Below are 18145 nucleotides of genomic sequence, written 5' to 3'. Positions count from 1 at the left end.
ACCCTTCCACCTCATTATTTTTTCCCCACCACATTTCTTCATTTCCCCGTGGTTTTTTTTTTTGCTTTTCCCCCATTTTTCCTCCTCCCCTTCCCTCTGAGTCCCTTTTTCCTCCTGCCGGCGCTGCCCAGCTCCTACAGGGTATCATGAATGTGCCTTCAGCGCTCTGCCCGACGCGCAGAACCGACAAAAACCACCCAAAACTCCCCAAAAAAAAATCCCAAATCCGAGGGAAAACCCGGCCGGGCTCCCCCTCCCAGCGATGCCTTTTTGCTTTTCCCTCGGCCCGGGGGCGGCGCTTTTCAGAGGTGGAACCAAATGAGAGAAAATTCAACAACAAAAAAAAAAAAATTGAAAAAAAAAAAAAAAAAAACCAGTTAAAAAATGGAATAAAAACAAAAACAAAAAAAAAAACACAAAAAAAAATAAAAAAAAAATAAAATAAAAAAAGCCGTTCCCGGGCGGGAGGAGCCGGGGCCGCTCCCGCCTGAGGCAGCGCAGAATAAACACTGAGAGTAGTGCAAAAACAACGGCTCCGGACTCTTGTTTGGGGATTTTTAGGGGCGTTTTGAGGACTTTTTTGGGGGTTTTTATGGCTTTTTTTGGGGGGTGGGGTTTGGCTTTTTGAAGGGTATTTTAGGGCCATTTTTGGGGTTTTTTTTGAAGGGTTTGGGGGCTTTTTGGGGAGTTTTGAAGGCTTTTTTGGGCGGTTTTGGGTTTTTTTTTTGCCTTTTGGGAGGGTTTTTTAGGGCCTTTTTGGGGAGTTTGGGGGCCTTTTTGGGGGTTTTGAGGGTTTTTTTGGGCGGTTTTGGGTTTTTTTTTTCCTTTTGGAAGTGTTTTTTAGGGCCTTTTTGGGGGTTTTGAGGGTTTTTTTTTGGTGTTTTGGGGTTTTTTTACATTTTTGAAGGGGTTTTTAGGGCCCTTTTGGGGTGTTTTGAGGGCTTTTTTTTGGTTTTTTATTGCTGTTTTTGGGGGTTTTTATGGCTTTTTTGGGGGGTGGGATTTGGCTTTTTGAAGGGTATTTTAGGGGCTTTTTAGGGCCATTTTTGGGGTTTTTTTTGAAGGGTTTGGGGGCTTTTTGGGGAGTTTTGAGGGCTTTTTTGGGCGGTTTTGGGGTTTTTTTTGCCTTTTGGGAGGGTTTTTTAGGGCCTTTTTGGGGAGTTTGGGGGCCTTTTTGGGGGTATTGAGGGTTTTTTTGCGTGTTTTGGGGTTTTTTTTTGCCTTTTGGGAGAGTTTTTTAGGGCCCTTTTTGGGGGCCTTTTTGGGGGTTTTGAGGGTTTTTTTGGGCGGTTTTGGGTTTTTTTTTTCCTTTTGGAAGTGTTTTTTAGGGCCTTTTTGGGGGTTTTGAGGGGTTTTTTTTGGTGTTTTGGGGTTTTTTTACATTTTTGAAGGGGTTTTTAGGGCCCTTTTGGGGTGTTTTGAGGGCTTTTTTTTTGTTTTTTATTGCTGTTTTTGGGGGGTTTTATGGCTTTTTTGGGGGTGGGGTTTGGCTTTTTGACGGGTATTTTAGGGGCTTTTTAGGGCCATTTTTTGGGGGGTTTTTATGGCTGTTTTTGGGGGGTTTTGAGGGCTTTTTTTGGGGTTTTTTATGGCTGTTTTTGAGGGGTTTGAGGGCTTTTTTGGGGGATGGGGTTTGGCTTTTTGGGGGGTTTTGAGGGCTTTTTTTGGGCGGTTTTGGGGTGGGTTTTTTTTGCCTTTTGGGAGGGTTTTTTAGGGCCCTTTTTGGGGGCCTTTTTGGGCGGGTATTGAGGGCTTTTTTGGGTGTTTTGGGTTTTTTTTTTCCTTTTGGAAGAGTTTTTTAGGGCCTTTTTGGGGGGTTTGGGGCCTTTTTGGGTGGGTTTTGAGGGCTTTTTCTTTAGTTCTTTTGGGTTTTTTTTTTTGGCTTTTTGAAGGGTATTTTGGGGCCTTTATGGGGGACTTTTTTGGGGCTTTTGGGGGCTTTTTCTTTGTTTTTTTTCTCTTGGGTTTTGTTTACCTCCTAAGGGGCTTTTTTGGTTATTGGGAACCTTTTTTGGGTGGTTTTTTTTTGCTTTCTTGGGGTTTTTTCAGCGCGTTTTCTTGGGCCTTTTTGGAGGTTTTGGGGATTATTTTGGTTGGCGGTTGGGTTTTTTGAAGGGTTTTTTGGGACCTTTTTGAGGTTGGGCTGGGGGCTTTTTGCTTTTTTTGGAGCCTTTCCTGGGGGCTTTTTTGGGACCTGTTTTGGGGTTTTTTTTGGGGGTGGTTTTGGGCTGTATCTCAAGGAATTTCTTCCTCAAATCCGCCTCTCCTCGATCCCATCGCTGCCTGGGCATGGATCAAACTCTTCCAGCATCTTTTGGGATTTTTGGGGGGCTCTTTTGGGCTGCATCACGAGGAATTTGGTGCTGCTGGACATCCCCAGGTTCCTGGGGGATCCCACATTCCCGGAGATCCCAAACTCCTGGAGATTTCGGGATCCCTGTTGGAAATTCCCAAATTCCTGAGAATTCGGCCCCGTTCGGTGCCGTCAGCAGCGCGAGGCCCCCAGTCCCACCCCGACCCCTTTCCCTCGGGATGAATCCCCCACAACCCCAAAACTGCAGCTCCACCTTCATTAATTAACCCATCAATCAACTCTTACCAATTAATCAGCAAAGAAACCACCCCAGGACGCTCCTCCAGCTCCACAAAAACCCTGGGAAAACCCCGGGGCAGGATCCATTTGTTCACCTCCCAAATCAGACATTAAAAACCCACTTTTATTTTGATTTTTCCCCTCATTTTTTAATTATTTAATTTTTTTTTTTTTAATTTATTTTTTTCCTGCTGCTTCATTTCCCGGGAGCCTCTGCCAGGCTCCTGCCCCCGCTCGGAGACGCCGTGGGAGGGGAGTGCCGAGCTCGCGTTTCCTCTCCGGGGGAGCCGGAGGTGACAGCGCTGTGTCACCAGTGCCATCTGTGCCACCACCCCGGCCCGGGGACACGCCGTTATTCCCGGGATTATTCCCGGGATTTATCCAGGAGTGGCCTGATGGTCTCTACCCTCTAAAAGAGGAGGAAACGCTGATTTTCTTCGGAAAAAGTGGGGAAAAGAATCCACGAGTGGATTGTGGAGCCTTGGAGGTGACAGCGCTGTGTCACCAGTGCCATCTGTGCCACCACCCCGGCCCGGGGACACGCCGTTGTTCCTGGGATTATTCCCGGGATCAGCTGCTCCAGGCATGGCCTGATGATCTCAGATACCCCCTAAAAGAGGAGGAAAAGCTGATTTTCTTTGGGAAAGGTGGCAAAAATGAGCCACGAGTGGATTGTGGAGCCTTGGAGGTGACAGCGCAGTGTCACCAGTGCCATCTGTGCCACCACCCCGGCCCGGGGACACTGCCATTATTCCCGGGATTATTCCCGGGATTATTCCTGGAATCTGCATTTCCCGACGCTGATGTGCTGAGCTCCCACCTAAAAGAGGAGGAAAAGCTGCTTTTCCTTGGAAAAGGTGGCAAAAGTGAGCCACGAGTGGATTGTGGAGCCTCGGAGGTGACATCAGCCACCCGTGCCACCACCCGGCCCGGGGACGCCGCGATTATTCCCAGGATCAGCAGCTCCTGCCGTGGATTTATCCAGGAGCCTTTTCTGAGCATTTCCCACCTGGAGGGGACAGGACGGCCCGGAGCCGGTGCCACCCTCTGGAATGTGATTTTCCAGCCGAGGGAGTCCCGGGTTTGCCGTTTTTCTCTTGGTGGCCGAGGTGGTTTTGATCCTTGTGCCGGGCCCTGGGAAGTGATGTCCTCATTCCTGTCCTCATCCCTGTCCTAATCCCTGATCCCATCCCTGTTTTCATCCCTGTCCTTGTCCCTGTCCCCATCCCTGTCCTAATCCCTGTCCCCATCCCTGTCCCCATCCCTGATCCCATCCCTGTCCCCATCCCTGTCCCCATCCTTGTCCTAATCCCTGATCCCATCCTTGATCCCATCCCTGTCCCAGTCCCTGTGCTCTGGGAAGGGAGGATTTTCCCATTTTCCCGACATTTCCATGGAATCCGCCTGCAGAGGCAGCTCCGGAGCCGTTCCCGTCCCTTCAGCCCCTGCACCCCAAATGCCCGGGGGTGCTGAAATCTCCCCTTGGCCCCGGGGGGATCCCCTTTGCTGATCCCAAACATTCCAGAGGGTGTCCAAGGGGTCCCCACCCACCAGGGGGAACTTCCCTGGGGCTGCCCTCGCCTTCAAACTTCCCAGAAAATGTTGGGAAGAGGGGAAAAAAGGACACGGGGGACAGAGGGGGGTTCCCGGTGCTCCCCTTTTCCCCCCGATGGGGCTCCATGGAAAACCCAGCCTTGGGAAGAGCAGGGAATCCCATGGGGTGCCCAGGTTGGGTCCAGCGCTGTCCATAGAGGCTCTGGGAACCCCAAATCCCCCAAATCCCAGGGAATGGCTCAGGTGAGACAATTCCAGCAGCTTGGATCTGTCCTGCCTCCCTCTGCTCCTCCTCTCCGAGCCTGTCACAGCTCCCGGGGTGGCTCCAAGCTTTGTCCCCAGCGCCCAGGGACCTCCTGCGCCCCTCGAGGCAGAGGGGGGGGGGTCCCTGCATCCATCAGGACACTGCGGGATGTTTTCGCTTCCAAATTAACTTGGGAGCTGACGGAAATCCTTCATTTGCACTTCAAAGCGCCTCGCAGCGAATCCTCGGCAGGAGCCGCTCGGGGTTTTTTCGCCGGGGCCCTGTTTGCGGCAGATCCCGTCCCCGCTGGTCCCCGCTGGTCCCCGCGGGTCCCGCCCGCCCTTCCCCGCTGCTGTCCCACCCTGAGGTGACATTCCAGGAGCTCCTCGCCTTCCCTAGGCCCCGCGCGATTCCCTGGTGGAAATTCCATCAGTGCCCCCCCCCATGGCATTGGCCTCCCAAAATATTCCCGGCCTCGTGGGGCGTTTTCAGCTCCCATGGGATTCTCCTGGAATCTCGGCATCCCTGGGTGGTGCCCCCCAGGGCCAGGGGTCTGTCCGTGCCCCCAGCTCAGGGTGCTGCATCCCCTCCAGCCTCTCCAGGATATCCAGGGGAATCTGGATTGGGAATTTGGTGCTCCCAGTTTGGAGCTTTGCTCCTTCTGAGTCTCCTGGTGGGAGCCAAAATCCCGAGCTGGATTTTTCAGCGGTTCCTTTTCCCCCATCGTGACAGAGCCATGGTCAGGACCAGGATTTCTCCGTGCTGACATCTCCCAGCTCGGCTTTGGGGCCGGATCCCCCTCAGCGCCCATCCCTGGAGCTGCTCTTCCCCCAAAGTTCCCCCAGAGGCCTTGGCAGGGATGTTTGGAATGTCGGGGTCCCGCAGATCCCGCCTGGGCCCCATCCCTGGGGTTCTGCTTCCCATTCCTGGCGGCTCTGCTGGGGTGGGATGAGGCCCTGGCGGGAATCTTGTGCCACCGGGGTCGCTCAGAGCCGTGGATGTGTCCAAGGGTGGGTCTGTCCGTGCCGTGGGGCATTCCAGGCTCTGTCCTCGGGCACTGGGATGGCAGCGACCCCCCCGGGGGGTCTGCAGGGGTCTCTCCATGCCGTGGGTCCATCTGTGCCATTCCCGGTCTGTCCTGGAGCTCTGTGGGCACTGGGATGGCAGTGGCCCCCACTTGGGGGGGTCTGTCCATGCCATGGGTCATTCGGGGTCTGTCCTGGGGTTCTGTGGGCACCAGGCTGGCAGCGACCCCCCCGGGGGGCTGCAGGGGTCTGGATCCAGCCGTGCCGGGGGTCGGCCTGTGCCATTCCAGGCTCTGTCCTCGGGCACCAGGCTGGCGGTGCCCCCCTCTCCGGGGGGGTTTTTGTCCCCCGGAGCACCCGGCAGCCGCGGCGAAAGGAGAGCAGCTATTAATAACCCTGCGCACACAGGGAAAAGATGTAATTCCGTAATGGAAGCGGCTCCGAGAACAATTCGGGGAATAAAATGTTCGGGGAGGGGGGAGGGGGGGATTGGGGGGCGGGGGCAGGGGGGGAGCCCAGCCCCCACCGCGCCGGGGCTGCGGCTCCGCGATGCCGGAGCCCCCCGGGGATGGAGGGAGAAGCCCCCCGGCCCCGCCACCGCCCGTGGGGGGGTCCGCTGGGCACGGGGGGGGGGCCGGGGGTCGGTGGTGCCCCTCCCGGGGCAGGCCACGGCAGGGCTGTCAGGGTCCGGGCCCCAGCGCGGGTGTCGCCCCCGGAGCATCCCCGGGACCGGCCGTGCCCCGGGGGGGGGGGGGGGGGGGGGGGTCACAGCCCCGGGGGCGGCCCCGGCGCGTGGCGGGGGAGGGGCTGGCGGCCGCCCGGTGCCCACGTGGTTTGTCGGTGTCTCCGGAGCGGAAGAAACGGCGGCGGGGCCGGGGCTGCGGCGGGGACCGGGAACGGGAGCGGCAGCGGCAGCGGGACCCGGCGGGGCGGGGACGGAGCCGCAGCCCGGCGGGCGCCGCCGCAGCGCAGCAGCAGCGCCGGTGAGTGCGGGGCCTGGGCCGGGGGACAGCGGGAGGGGGCCGGGGCGGCGGAGCGGGCTGCCCCCGCCCCAACCGGGCCTGTCCTCCCCCGCCACAGCGCGACCCCATCCCCGGGCCCAGCCCCATCTCCCCCCGCCGCCTTCAGCATCCCCGCTTCATCCTCATCCGCGGCTCCATCCTCGTCCCCATCCTCATCCTCACCCCCGTCCTCATCCCCATCTCCATCCCCGGCTGGATTCGCGTCTTCATCCCCACCCTCATCCCCATCCCCGGTTCCGCGCCCATCTCCACCCCGGTTCCATCCCGCTTCCGTCCCCATCCCCGGCTCCATCCTCATCCCCATCCCCGGCTCCATCCTCATCCTCATCCCGTCCCGGCTCCGCCCCAGACCCCTCCTGCGTTTCCGTCCCCGTCCCCCGCCCGGCGACCCCCGGCGCGGTGCGGCACCGGGCCGGGCCGGGGGCGTTCGGGGACGATTTCCCGGAGGCTCCGGGGCCGCCGCAGGCCGGACCCCCCCCGCTCACCCTATTGCGACCCCCGTCCGCGCTCACCCGCGCACCGGGCCTGGCTCCCCAAGTCAGGGACGCGCTCGCCCCGTCCCCCTTCCCCCGCCGGTTGTCCCCCGGTTGTCCCCCGGTTGTCCCCCGGTTGTCCCCCGGTTCTCCCCCCGTTCCACGCCCGCTGCCCTCGCTCGTGGCCACGGCGGTGCCCCCAGCCCCTTCCCGCGGCCCCCCCAGCCCCGCAGAACCGGGACAGCGCCCGGGGGGGGTCCCAGCAATGAGGAGGGGGCTCGTCCCGGCCGCGGCCACCCGGGCCAGGGGGGGCTGTGTTAGGCCGTGTCCTACTGAGTGCATCCTCCCGACCCCCAAAAGGTTTTTTTGGGGGGGGCCAAGCCCTGTCCCTAACCCAGCTGGGTGCCAGCGGCCCGGCAGCACCCACAGCCGGCACATCCAATCCCCATCCCCATCCCCATCCCCATCCCCATCCCCGTTCCCATCCCCATTCCCATCCCCATTCCTGTTCCCAGTTCCGTCCCCATTCCCACCGGAGCCCTGAGCCGGCCGAGCCCTCCCGCAGTGTCCCAGTCCCGGGGAGCTGCAGCCCCATTTTCGCTTTTTTCCAAGCCCCGTTTCTGCTTTTTTCCAAGCCCTATTTCTGCTTTTTTCCAAGCCCCATTTTTGGTTTTTTCCCCAGGCATTTGCAGGCCTCGAGGAGGGGCCGGGAGCGCGGAGGGAGCGCGGGGACCCCGCCTGGAACCCGATGAGAGCGGCTCCGGCTCCCGCCGATCCTCTCGTGGCCGATGTCCGGACGTCCCGCTCCTGAGACACGCCTGTGCCAGCCCCGTGACACGCCGGTGACACGCCTGTGACACGCCTGTGACACGCCTGAGCCCGCGCCGCAGCCCTGCCCAGCCCGCGCCGCTTCGCCCCACGCCTGGGGCCCACTGCAAGGCAGGTGTCCCAGCGGGCCGGGGAAACTGAGGCACGGCAATCCGGGGAGCTCTGGGCCGGGCTGGGGACACACAGCTGCCCCCGGGCCCTGAGTGTTGGGGACAAAGAGGGTCCTGTCACCTCGGTACCTCTGCTGGTAGGGCCTGGGCCCCCCCCAGGGCTCCGGGGATCTTCATTTGGGGGGGTCAGCAGAGCTTGGGGAGTCTCATCTTGGCTTTGGGGGCGCCTCAGTTTCCCCAGGCGGGTGATGGCAGTGCCCTGCCCGCCCGAGCAGAGGTGTGTCCCCTCTGTCCACCCCTCTTAAATCCCCGGGGGTGGATTTAAGACCCATGATTTTTAAAATCCGTGATTTATCCTCCGTGTCCCACGGGACCCCCGGCCTGGGGGTGCCAGCGGGGCCGGGCTGTCCCCAGGCTCCACCAGCGGCTCGGGGGGGCCGCGCTGTCCCCCCCCTCTCCCATCACCCTGCAGCTCTCTCCTCCCTCTGCCAGCTTTGTGCCATGAATTATTTGTGCGGCGGCGGCTCCCGGATGTCTGCCAAGCCGCCCCGCTGCCCGCGGGGTCCCCGCCGGGGACAGGGGACAGCGCCAGGGCGGGCAGCGCTGCCTCGAGGCGCTTCTCCCGCCGGGAAACATCCCGGGAGCCACCGGAGGCGGCGGCTTCGGGAGCCTCGGCCGCACCGAGCCCCGTGCGGGGGTCAGCGCTGCGGCGGGCGGGGTGGGGTCCCCCGGGAGGGGTTGGGGACAGTGCCGGGAGCCAGGTGGCTCCCGGGGGGTGAGCGGCAGCGCCGGTATTTAGGGCAGGCTGCGCGAGGCGTGGGAGGCCGGGAAGCAGCTCGCGTGCGGCGCGGGGCGGGAGCGCCGGCACCGGCCGCTATTTCTGGCGCTCGTTCCCCGGGGGGGACGTGAGGAAAGTCACCGCGTCCCCCCCGGGGGGCTCTGCCAGGGGTGCTCTCTGCTCCCACCCTCGTGCTGGTGGAGGCTGGGGGGGTGCGAGGACCTCTGTGCTCTCTTTCCCTGGTGGGGACGGAGGGGATGGCGTGGCCAGTGTCCCCTTGTCACCCCAGGGGACGGCGCGGGGTGGCAGCTCCTGGGACTGTCACTCGGTGCCACTGGGACGGGCTGAGCTCCCGCAGACCCCGCTGTGACCCACCTGGGCTGGGTGGGTCACCACCTCCCCAGCGTCCCCACAGCCCGAGCGCTGCCCTGGCCGGGCCCACCCCTGGCCTGGTGTCACCGGTGTGTCCCTGCAGGCAGGACATGGACTCCATGTTCGAGGACGACATCAGCATCCTGACGCAGGAGGCGCTGGGGCCGGACGAGGACTGGCTGGACAGCCCCAACACCGACCTGTCGGGCGAGATGTGCTCGGCCTCGCACTTCGCCCTCATCACCGCCTACGACGACATCAAGAACCGGCTCACGGGGCTGGAGAGGGAGAACTCCACGCTCAAGCGCCGCCTCAAGATGTACGAGGTCAAGGTGAGGGGTCGGGGGGAGCTCGGGGGGGCTGTGGGACCGGAGGGACCCCGCTGACCGCCTGCCCTGCGGCCGCAGTACCCCCTGATCGGCGAGTTCGGCGAGGAGCACATCTTCTCCCTCTATGAGGCCAAGGAGAACTCGCTGCTCAAGAGCGAGAAGGCGTCGCTGCAGCAGCAGCTCAACCAGTTCCAGCACGAGGTGAGCGGGGACAGGGGGTTTGGGGGTCCTTTAGGGGTCCCTGAGCCATCCACCCACCCCCAAATCCCCTCCACCTTCGCCTGGCAGCTGCAGAAGAGCAAAGAGCGGGAGGAGCAGCTGGAGGAGATGATCCAGGCGTACGAGAAGCTGTGCGTGGAGAAGGCGGACCTGGAGACGGAGCTGGGAGAGATGGTGGGTGACAGCCACCGGCAGGGACAGCGGGGCCCCTGTCCCCTCTCCACGACAGCACCCGGGCCCGTGGTGTCCCCGTCCTTGGGGATGCAGGGGGGGCCGTGGCGTTTTGGCCACGTTGGGGTTTTAGGGATGCTCAGATTTATCCGTCTTCCCGCTCCCGCCGTGCCGAGTGTCCCGGTGTCCCCGTGCCGGCCGGGCATCCCCGGCTCCCCTTTCCCAGCCAGGGAGCCACTCCTGCTCTGCCGCTGTCACCAGATAGATCCCACTCCAAAAAAGCCACCCCAAAATCCGCGTGTGCCGGGCTGGGGTGTAGCATGAGCCCTGGGGAGGGGGCGCAGCGTGGCCGAGGCTCAGCCCCGTCCCCTCCCCGTGCAGCGGGCGCTGGTGGAGACGCACCTGAGCCGCATCCGGAGCTTGGAGCAGCAGCTGCGGCAGCGCGACGGCGGCGCCTTCCCCGGGCTGGGCGCTCAGGACGTGCCTTTCATCGCCCTGCACCCCAACCCCGGCCTGAGCCACGGTGAGCCGCCCCCTCCCCACCCCGCCGCGCCCCCCGGGACCCCGCGGCGGTGCCGGGGGCTGAGCCGAGCGGTGCCCGCAGTGCTGGAGCGCGCCGGGGGCTGGCAGAGCCGCGGGCTGGAGGCTGAGCTGGAGGCGGCGCGGCAGGAGAACCAGCGCGCCCAGCACCGCGAGGAGCACCTCAAGGCCGAGTGCGAGAGGCTGCAGGCGGAGCTGAAGCACCTGCAGGACACCCGGGAGCAGGTGCGGGGCTGGGCACACCCACCCGTCCTGGGTGGGTGCGGTTTGGGTGCCGAGGTGTTTTTGGGAGCAGGAATGGGGCAGGGTCTGATCCCACAGGACCCCCTCATTCCTGCTGGGTGGGGTTTGGGTGCCGAGGGGTGTCTGGGAGCAGGAATGGGGCAGGGTCTGATCCCACAGGACCCCCTCATTCCTGCTGGGTGGGGTTTGGGTGCCGAGGGGTGTTTGGGAGCAGGAATGGGGCAGGGTCTGATCCCACAGGACCCCCTCATTCCTGCTGGGTGCGGTTTGGGTGCCGAGGGGTGTCTGGGAGCAGGAATGGGGCAGGGTCTGATCCCACAGGACCCCCTCATTCCTGCTGGGTGGGGTTTGGGTGCCGAGGGGTGTCTGGGAGCAGGTGTGGGGCAGGGTCTGATCCCACAGGACCCCCTCATTCTTGCTGGGTGGGGTTTGGGTGCCGAGGGGTGTCTGGGAGCAGGTGTGGGGCAGGGTCTGACCCCACGGGACCCCCCCCATGCCCAGGGCGGGGGTCCTGGTGCTGAGCGGGGCTCTGCTGTCCCCAGGAGCAGTCGGAGCGGGACATGGCCTGGGTGAAGAAGGTGGGCGACGACCAGTAAGTGCTGGGAGGGGACAGGGCCGAGGGCTGGGGGAGCCCCGCGCTGGCAGGGCGGGGTGGGGACACACGGGACCGGCTGTGGGGCACGGCGGTCACCCCACACCTCTGGACGGGGTCCCGGGGGGTTCCCCGCATGGAAGTGCTGCACTGGGGGGAATCCCGCACCCCAAAATCACCAACTGTGCTGGGGCTGAGCGGGGCTGCGGGCACGGGGTGCCCGGTGCCGAGTGTTGTCCTGGTGCCCGGTGCCCCCTTCCCAGCGTCCGCTGCCCCGTGTCTGTGCGTTCTCCCGGTGCCCGGTGCTGGGTGCCGTGCATTGTCCCAGTGTCCGGTGCCCAGTTCCCGGTTTCCGGTGTCCGGTGTCCATGCGTTGTCCCGGAGCCCGGTTTCCGGTGCCGTGTATTGTCCTGGAGTCCGGTGCCCGGTTTCCGGTGCCCGGTTCCCGGTGTCTGTGCGTTCTCCCGGTGCCTGGTACCCGGTGCTGGGTGCTGGGTGCCGTGCATTGTCCCGGTGCCCGGTTCCCGGTGCCCGGTGTCCGTGCGTTGTCCCGGTGCCCGGTGCTGAGTGCCGTGCATTGTCCCGGTGCCCGGTTTCCGGTTCCCGGTGTCCGTGCATTGTCCCGGTGCCCGGTTCCCGGTGCCCGGTTCCCGGTGTCCCTGCGTTGTCCCGGTGCCCGGTGTGGGCTCGGCGCTGCCTCCAGAGGGCACTGACGGCTCGCGGCTGCCGAGAGAGCGGCCCCGAGTGGCACCGAGGTGGTGACGGTGTCCCCGGAACCCCCCAAACCCCGAAGGTCTCCCGGTGGCACCGAGTCGGGGGCGTTGTCCCGGCGCTGGCCTCGCTCCCCGCTGTCCCCACCCCGGGCGGTGACAGCGGGGCCGAGCTGTGGACAGATCAGAGGTGACACGCGGGCCCGGGAAGGTGCTGGGCTGTTGTTTTGGGGGCTGGATCCCCTCCTGCTCCCGAGGTGTTGGATGTTTCCTGTCGTCCTGGCGCAGATCAGAGCGAGGGGATCCAGGGGGGGCTGGATCCCTCCCGGGGGGGCTCCTGCCTCTCCCTTCCCCTCCTTAATTCCCTCGATTTCCATAAAATTCCGTCACCCGAGCTCACCCGCAGATCGCCCCCCCCCACCCCTCTCACTCCCTTCCCACAACATCCACGGAAATTAAAACACCCAAACGTCTCCATTAACATTCCCCCATCACCAAAATCTTTAATTTTTAAGCCGAAATTCACCACGCTGGCATGGGGAAACTGAGGCAGGGCTGGGTCCTCACCCCCTCTCCGGGCACAGCTTTTCCCTCCGCGCTCTTTTCTTGTCGATTCAGCTCCTTTTTGTCACCTGCTTCTCTCCGCCACTGGTTTTTTGGGTGTGAAAAGCGCCTTATCGGCGTTTTCCATCTCCGGGTGATTTTCTGGTGCTTCTGCCGCGCTGTGCTTGGGGCGGGGGTCCCCCCGCGTCCCGATCTTCCTTTTTTTTTGGTTTCTTTTCTGAGGTTTCGACTTTTTTTGGCTTTCTAAGCTCGCGGTTGTTCTCGCTTGCGCTCCCTCCCGAGAAAAAACAGGAGTCAAATCTTGAGGAAAGCCCTGGAAAGAGCAAGGTGGGGATTCGGGGGGTCAGACCACCCCTCCCACTTCCTCGCCCCGCGTTTTTGGGGGGATTGTGTGGGTTTTAGTGACTCTTGCACCCATGGGTGCCAATGTCGGGCATGTCCCCACCCCTGGCTCCTCCAGCTCTGCAGCAAAAATGGGTCTGGGGGACACAAAGGTGACATCCTGTGCGTGTCCCCTGCGGTTTTTGTTTTTCTTTTCCTTCTTTTCCTTCTTTTCCTTCTTTTCCTTTTTTTCCTTCTTTTCCTTCTTTTCCTTCTTTTCCTCCTTTTCCTTCTTTCCCTTTTCCTCCTTCTCTCTTTTCCTTCTTTTCCTCCTTTTCATTCTTTTGCTTTCCCCTCCTTTTCCTTTTCTTCTTCACCTATTTTCTTTTCTTTTTTTTTTTTTTTCCCCTCTCTATTCTCCTCCTCCTTTCCCCCTCCACCCTTTCCCCTCCTTTCCCTCATTCCTTTCCTCACTTTCCCCTTCTCCTCCTGCTTCCCCACCTCTCTCTCGGCCGCTCTGCCCCGGGGGGCTCGGCCGGGCCCGGCGCTGTCAGCTGCGGTTACGAGCGGCGGCTCCGGGTCCCCGCGGTGTCACAACGGCTCAGCGGGACAGCGCCGGGACGCGCCGAGCTCCGGCCCCGCGGCTCCTTTCTCCCTTCGCGTCCCCGCCGAGAATCCCGGCTCGGAAAGCGACACCAACTTGGGGCAGAATTGATGATTTTGGCAGCGCTTCCAAGCGCCGGGAGCTGGCGGGGGAGCAGCACCCGCCCCGTCCTGGCTGCTCCCGGAGCGCCGTCCGCGGCCGCAGCTTTTCCCTTTGGAGTTAAAAAAATGAATTTGGGTTGGTTTTGAGTTGGTTCTGGGGGGGACAGCGGGGCTGTGTCACCCGCAGAGCCACTGTGGCCCCTTTGGGAATTGTCCTCTGGATCTGGTGGTGTCGGCCGGGGTGGACAGAGGGAACTTCAGACACCCTGAGGTGGCTTTTTGTTCTCCCTGGGTCATGAATTCCTTAGGAACTCCCTGGAGGAATGCTGGAAGCACCATCCAGGCGGCAGCACTGAAACCCTTTTTTAGCTGTATTTCTTAAAAAACCAAACCAAAACCAAAACAAAAACCAAAACAACCGAAATTCCAGGGGGGGAGGTCAAGCCCTACTAAAGGAGTTCACCCCCACTGGAGGACTTAACCCCCGCTGAAGGATTTAACCCCTCCTGAGGGATTTAATAGGATTTAATCCCTGCTGAAGGGTTTCTGCCTGCTGAATCCCATGGATCCCGGGCGTGCTTTGCTCCGCAGGGTGAACCTGGCGCTGGCCTACACGGAGCTGACGGAGGAGCTGTGCCGCCTGCGGAACCTCAGCTCCCTGCAGAGCCAGATCCTGCGGGCGCTGCTGCAGGAGAAGAGCCTCAACGGGGGTGAGAGGGGCCCTGGGGGCTGCTGGGTGGGGCTGGGGGGCGCAAACACCGGGAAAAGGGGGTGGGTGAGCTCGTCCAGTGGGTGGGTGTGAGCTCCGGCGGGTATCGGTCCCCAGAGGTGTCCAGCCCTGGGAGTGTCCCACACCAAGGGTGTCCCATCCCAAAATATCCATACCTGGGAGTATCCAGGTATCATCCACACCTGGGAATGTCCCATTCCAAGAACATCCATACCTGGGACCATCCCAGCCTAAAATATCCATACCCGGCACTATCTGATGGTCCCAGGTATGGACATTTTGGGTATCTCTGAACAGAGAATGTAAATACCACAAGTATCCATCCCAAAATATCCATCCCTGGGACCATCCCATCCCAAAATATCCATCCCTGGGACCATCCATCCCTGGCTGCATCCCCCACGGAATCTCCCGTGGGGTCCCCACAGTTGGTGGGGGATGCCCCTGGATGCCAAGGCACAGTTTCCACATTTCCCCACATTTCCCACACTTCCCACATTTTCCACGCCGCCGAGCTAACGCGGAGCATTTCCCGTGTGTCCCCCTTGTCCCACGCCAGGCCAGCGCCACTCCCCGCTGTCCCAGTGCCACTCCCCGGCTCAGCAGCGCCGCTCGCCCGCCCCGCAGTGCCCCTCGCCCGTTCCTCCGGGACGCTCCCAGTGCCAATCTCCCGCCCTCCAACGCCGCTCGCCGGGACCCCCCAGCCAATCTCCGGCCCAGCAGCGCCGCTCGCCAGCCCCCGGCCCTTGCCAGTCGCCGGCCCAGCAGCGCCGCTCCCCGGTGCCACCCCCCAGCCAGTCGCCGGCCCAGCAGCGCCGCTCGCCAGCGCCGCCGCCGCCGCCCTGCCCGTCGCCAACCTCGGCGTCCCCGCACCGCCTGCCCGGCGAGAGGATGGAGCTGGGCTACGCCAAACCCTCGAGCCGCCACATCAAGGCCGGCTTCCAGGGCCGCCGCAGCTACTCGGAGGTGACCAACGTGGCCCTGTACCAGCAGAGCCGCTCGCTCTGGCTGCAGCCCGAGGCCTCCACGCTCCCCAAGCACCGGCCCTACGGCGAGGTTTACCTGGGGGGCGCGGGGGCCCCGCTGAGCGCCCACGAGCCCTTCGAGGAGCACGTCCGCTTCGAGAAGCAGTCGTCGGACGAAGAGGAGTGGGCGCTGCCCAGCCCGCCCAGCCCCGAGGCCGGGGCCATCCGCTGCGCCTCCTTCTGCGCCGGTTTCCCCGTGCCCGACGCCGACGCCGTGCACCGGACGGCGGCCGCCTACGCCCGGGCCGAGCACGCCCAGTCCTGGCCTTCCATCAACGTAAGGAGGACCCCCCCCCTCAACCTCCCCGCTGGGTTTTGGGGTGGGTTTAGCTGTGGGGAGCATCGAGGGAACCCCTCCAGCGCGGCGGCGCCCCGCAGCGAGGTGGCGTGCCTCAGTTTCCCCGTTTGTCGCCCGGCCTCCCGGCTGGCTGGGGGGCAGCGGGGAGGTTCTGGGGGAGGGATGACAGAGGGGATGTGGCCAGCGCGGGGGGGGGTCTCACCGCCCTGTGCCCCCCCGCAGCTGCTGCTGGAGACGGTGGACTCGGAGGTGCGGAGCTGCCCGCTGTGCCAGCTGGCCTTCCCCATCGGGTACCCGGACGATGCCCTGGTCAAACACATCGACTCGCACCTGGAGAACAGCAAGATCTGAGCCTTGCCCCCCTTCCCCACCTTTGGATGCTGCATGGAAACACACCGGGAGCGCCCGGCTCCCGAAATACCTCCAAGTCTTCAGTAGCTACGGAAAGACTGAGCCCCCCCCCAGCCCTCACCCCAGAGCCCCCCCGGAGCCCCCAGCCCGCTCGGAGGGGGCTCAGCCCCGCCCGCCTCGCCCCCCGCGCCAGGTTTGGATGCTCCGGCCGGGGTACCGGGATCGCGCCGTGCCGGGTGGTGGCCGGAGGGGACCCGTCTGTGCCCCTGGCTGTCCTCTGTCCCCTCGAGTGTCGCTGCTCGATCTCAGGGAGGATCCGAGGGGCCGGGTCCCGGATCCGGCCCCCAGGAAGCAGGTGAGGGGAGGGGGCCGCCCCTTCCCCGGCCCGTGGGGTCAGAGGTGGGGTCGGGGCTGGGAGTGGGGGGCAGCTGCTCGTTCTCGGTCCCCTTTGCCTTGTCCCGCTGGTTCAAGCATCTTTCCTCTCTTTTACATTAAAAGCACCCCCTATCCCCCAAATTCCCCCCCCTCCCCACAACGATGCTGCTGAGAAACGAACCCGGAGGAGCAGCATGGACCCCCCCCACACCCCCCCAGCATTGCACTGGGCTCCGGGGCTCCCCCTGCCCCCCGCCAGCACGGCGTGGGGACAGCGCAGCCCCCCCAGCAGCCCCCCCCCCCCAAATCCCCAGCCTCCTCCCCCTGCTTCGGCCGGGGGCTGCAGGCGGCTGCTCACCCTGAGCCCCCCCCCCCCCTGTCACCCCCGTCCCCCCACGTTCGATCTACCTCAAAGCCGCCGGGAGAGGGGGGGTCCGCAGCACTGTCCCCCCTCACCGAGCCGCTCCGCGCTGCATGTCCCCCCCGTGTCACAGCGCACACCCCCGCCCCACGCCGGGGGCTCGGCCGGGCGCGGCCCCCCCCGCCCCACACCGGGACCCCCGGGACGAGGGGCCCACCCTCGCTGCGACGCCACCGACTCCAATAAAACCTTTCCAGCGCCCGAAATGCCTCGGAGGGGGTGGAGGCGCCTCCTCTCTTGGGGTTCCTGCGGAAGGAGAGGGGGGGTCCGGCTGGAGGTGCCCCCCCGGGGATGGGGTTGGGGTCGGGAGCGAGTCTGGGGCTCGACAGAGCCAGCTTGTGTCGCCGGGGTGGCCCTGGGGGTGACAGCTCCCGGCCCCTTTGGAGCTGTTTGGGCAGGGGAGTGACCCAAAACGGGACAAGCGGAGGCCAAACAGAACTCACCGGGCTCGTGGGGACAGAAGGGACACGGCCGGACCCGGGGGGGCGATGGAGGGGGGGGGGGGATTCTCCCGGTTTTCCTGGGGAAGGGTCTGGGCAGGGGGAGCTCTGTCCCTCCCTCCTCTGTGTTTTTGTCCCTCCTGTGGTCTGGGGGGTCCGAGCCAGCGCTGCGGGACCCCCGGGCGGGGGCAGCCCCCGGCAGAGCCCGGCCGGGCACGGGCTGAGCTCCTCTCTCGGGCCGGGGAGCCCCGGGGGGCTGCGGGAGGGTCCCGGCCCGGCCCGCCGAGCCCGGCCCGGCCCCGAGCAGGGTGCGAGGGCGGCTCCCAGTGCCGCGGGGCGATGGTGCGAAGGAGATAAGGCGCGGTGGCGCAGCCTTATCGCCTCTCATCTCCGCGTCTGCCCGGGCACGGGGCAGGAAGAGCAGCCCCTTCCCACCATCCGCCCCCCGGGCTGGGCACCGGCAGCTCCAGGGGGCCGGAGGAGGGGGCAGAGCCGGGGGGGGGGACACGGTGACCCCCCCAGGGGAGGTGATGCTGCAGGGACGGGTCCCCAAAGGCGCCCGCGCGGGGACGACGCCTGAGCTGCGCCCAGAGTGTGGCGGGGCCGTGCCCGGGCTGTCCCCCAGTTCGGACTGGGACGCGCTGGGATGGAGGCGCAGCGGGGCCTGCCTGCGGTCAGGGGGTGCCCGGCCCCCACCTTCTCTCGCCGCCCGCCTTTTCCCCCGTTTTTTTCTCTCTTTTTTTCTGAAATCACGTGATAAATGCCAAACGGCGGCTGCCGTTACTCATCCCGGCACCCTCCCGGCACCGCTTCCCCCCGGGGGCGGCTGCCGCTGACTCAGGACCTGCCGGGCTCCCGCCGGCACCCCGGGGACCCCCCCCCCGGGCCCCCCAAAACCTCCGTCCCTTCAGGAGCTGTCACCCGTTGCAGCAGCGTCCCCGCCATGCTCGCGTCAGTCTGGGGGCTCCCAGCACCCCAAAGCCGCTGCCTGGGGGCTGTCCCTGCTCGTGGTGGCCACGGGGCTCGGTGGCCGTCGCTCGGTGCCACGCTGGGCGTTTTGTCGCCTCCCGCCAGCAGAATGGGGGCGCAGCACCCCTTCTGTCACCCGTGGG

The 18145-nt window shown here is 63.9% G+C and overlaps 1 protein-coding gene across 1 annotated transcript; it reads left to right on the top strand.

Moving 5' to 3' along the window:
- The first annotated feature begins 6178 nt into the window (after positions 1-6178).
- On the top strand, positions 6179-16787 carry TBKBP1 (TBK1 binding protein 1). The gene is made up of 11 exons (XM_053965226.1): positions 6179-6399; positions 7594-7854; positions 9107-9331; positions 9407-9529; positions 9617-9721; positions 10100-10241; positions 10323-10483; positions 11044-11093; positions 13985-14103; positions 14683-15425; positions 15669-16787. Exons 3-11 carry the CDS (start codon positions 9110-9112, stop codon positions 15795-15797), a joined length of 1794 nt encoding a protein of 597 aa, XP_053821201.1. The 5' UTR covers positions 6179-6399; positions 7594-7854; positions 9107-9109; the 3' UTR covers positions 15798-16787.
- The last annotated feature ends 1358 nt before the right edge of the window (positions 16788-18145 follow it).

The sequence above is a fragment of the Vidua chalybeata genome, chromosome 26 (assembly GCF_026979565.1).
Source record: "Vidua chalybeata isolate OUT-0048 chromosome 26, bVidCha1 merged haplotype, whole genome shotgun sequence".
In the NCBI taxonomy this organism is placed as follows: Eukaryota; Metazoa; Chordata; class Aves; order Passeriformes; family Viduidae; genus Vidua; species Vidua chalybeata.
This window is presented reverse-complemented; position numbering and strand designations above follow the sequence as displayed.

Coding starts and splice junctions, on each gene's coding strand:
- TBKBP1 (XM_053965226.1), top strand. CDS start 9,110: ATGGACTCCATGTTCGAGGACGACATCAGCATCCTGACGCAGGAGGCG. Junction 9,332..9,406: donor TCAAGATGTACGAGGTCAAG/GTGAGGGGTCGG, acceptor CTGCGGCCGCAG/TACCCCCTGATCGGCGAGTT. Junction 9,530..9,616: donor TCAACCAGTTCCAGCACGAG/GTGAGCGGGGAC, acceptor TTCGCCTGGCAG/CTGCAGAAGAGCAAAGAGCG.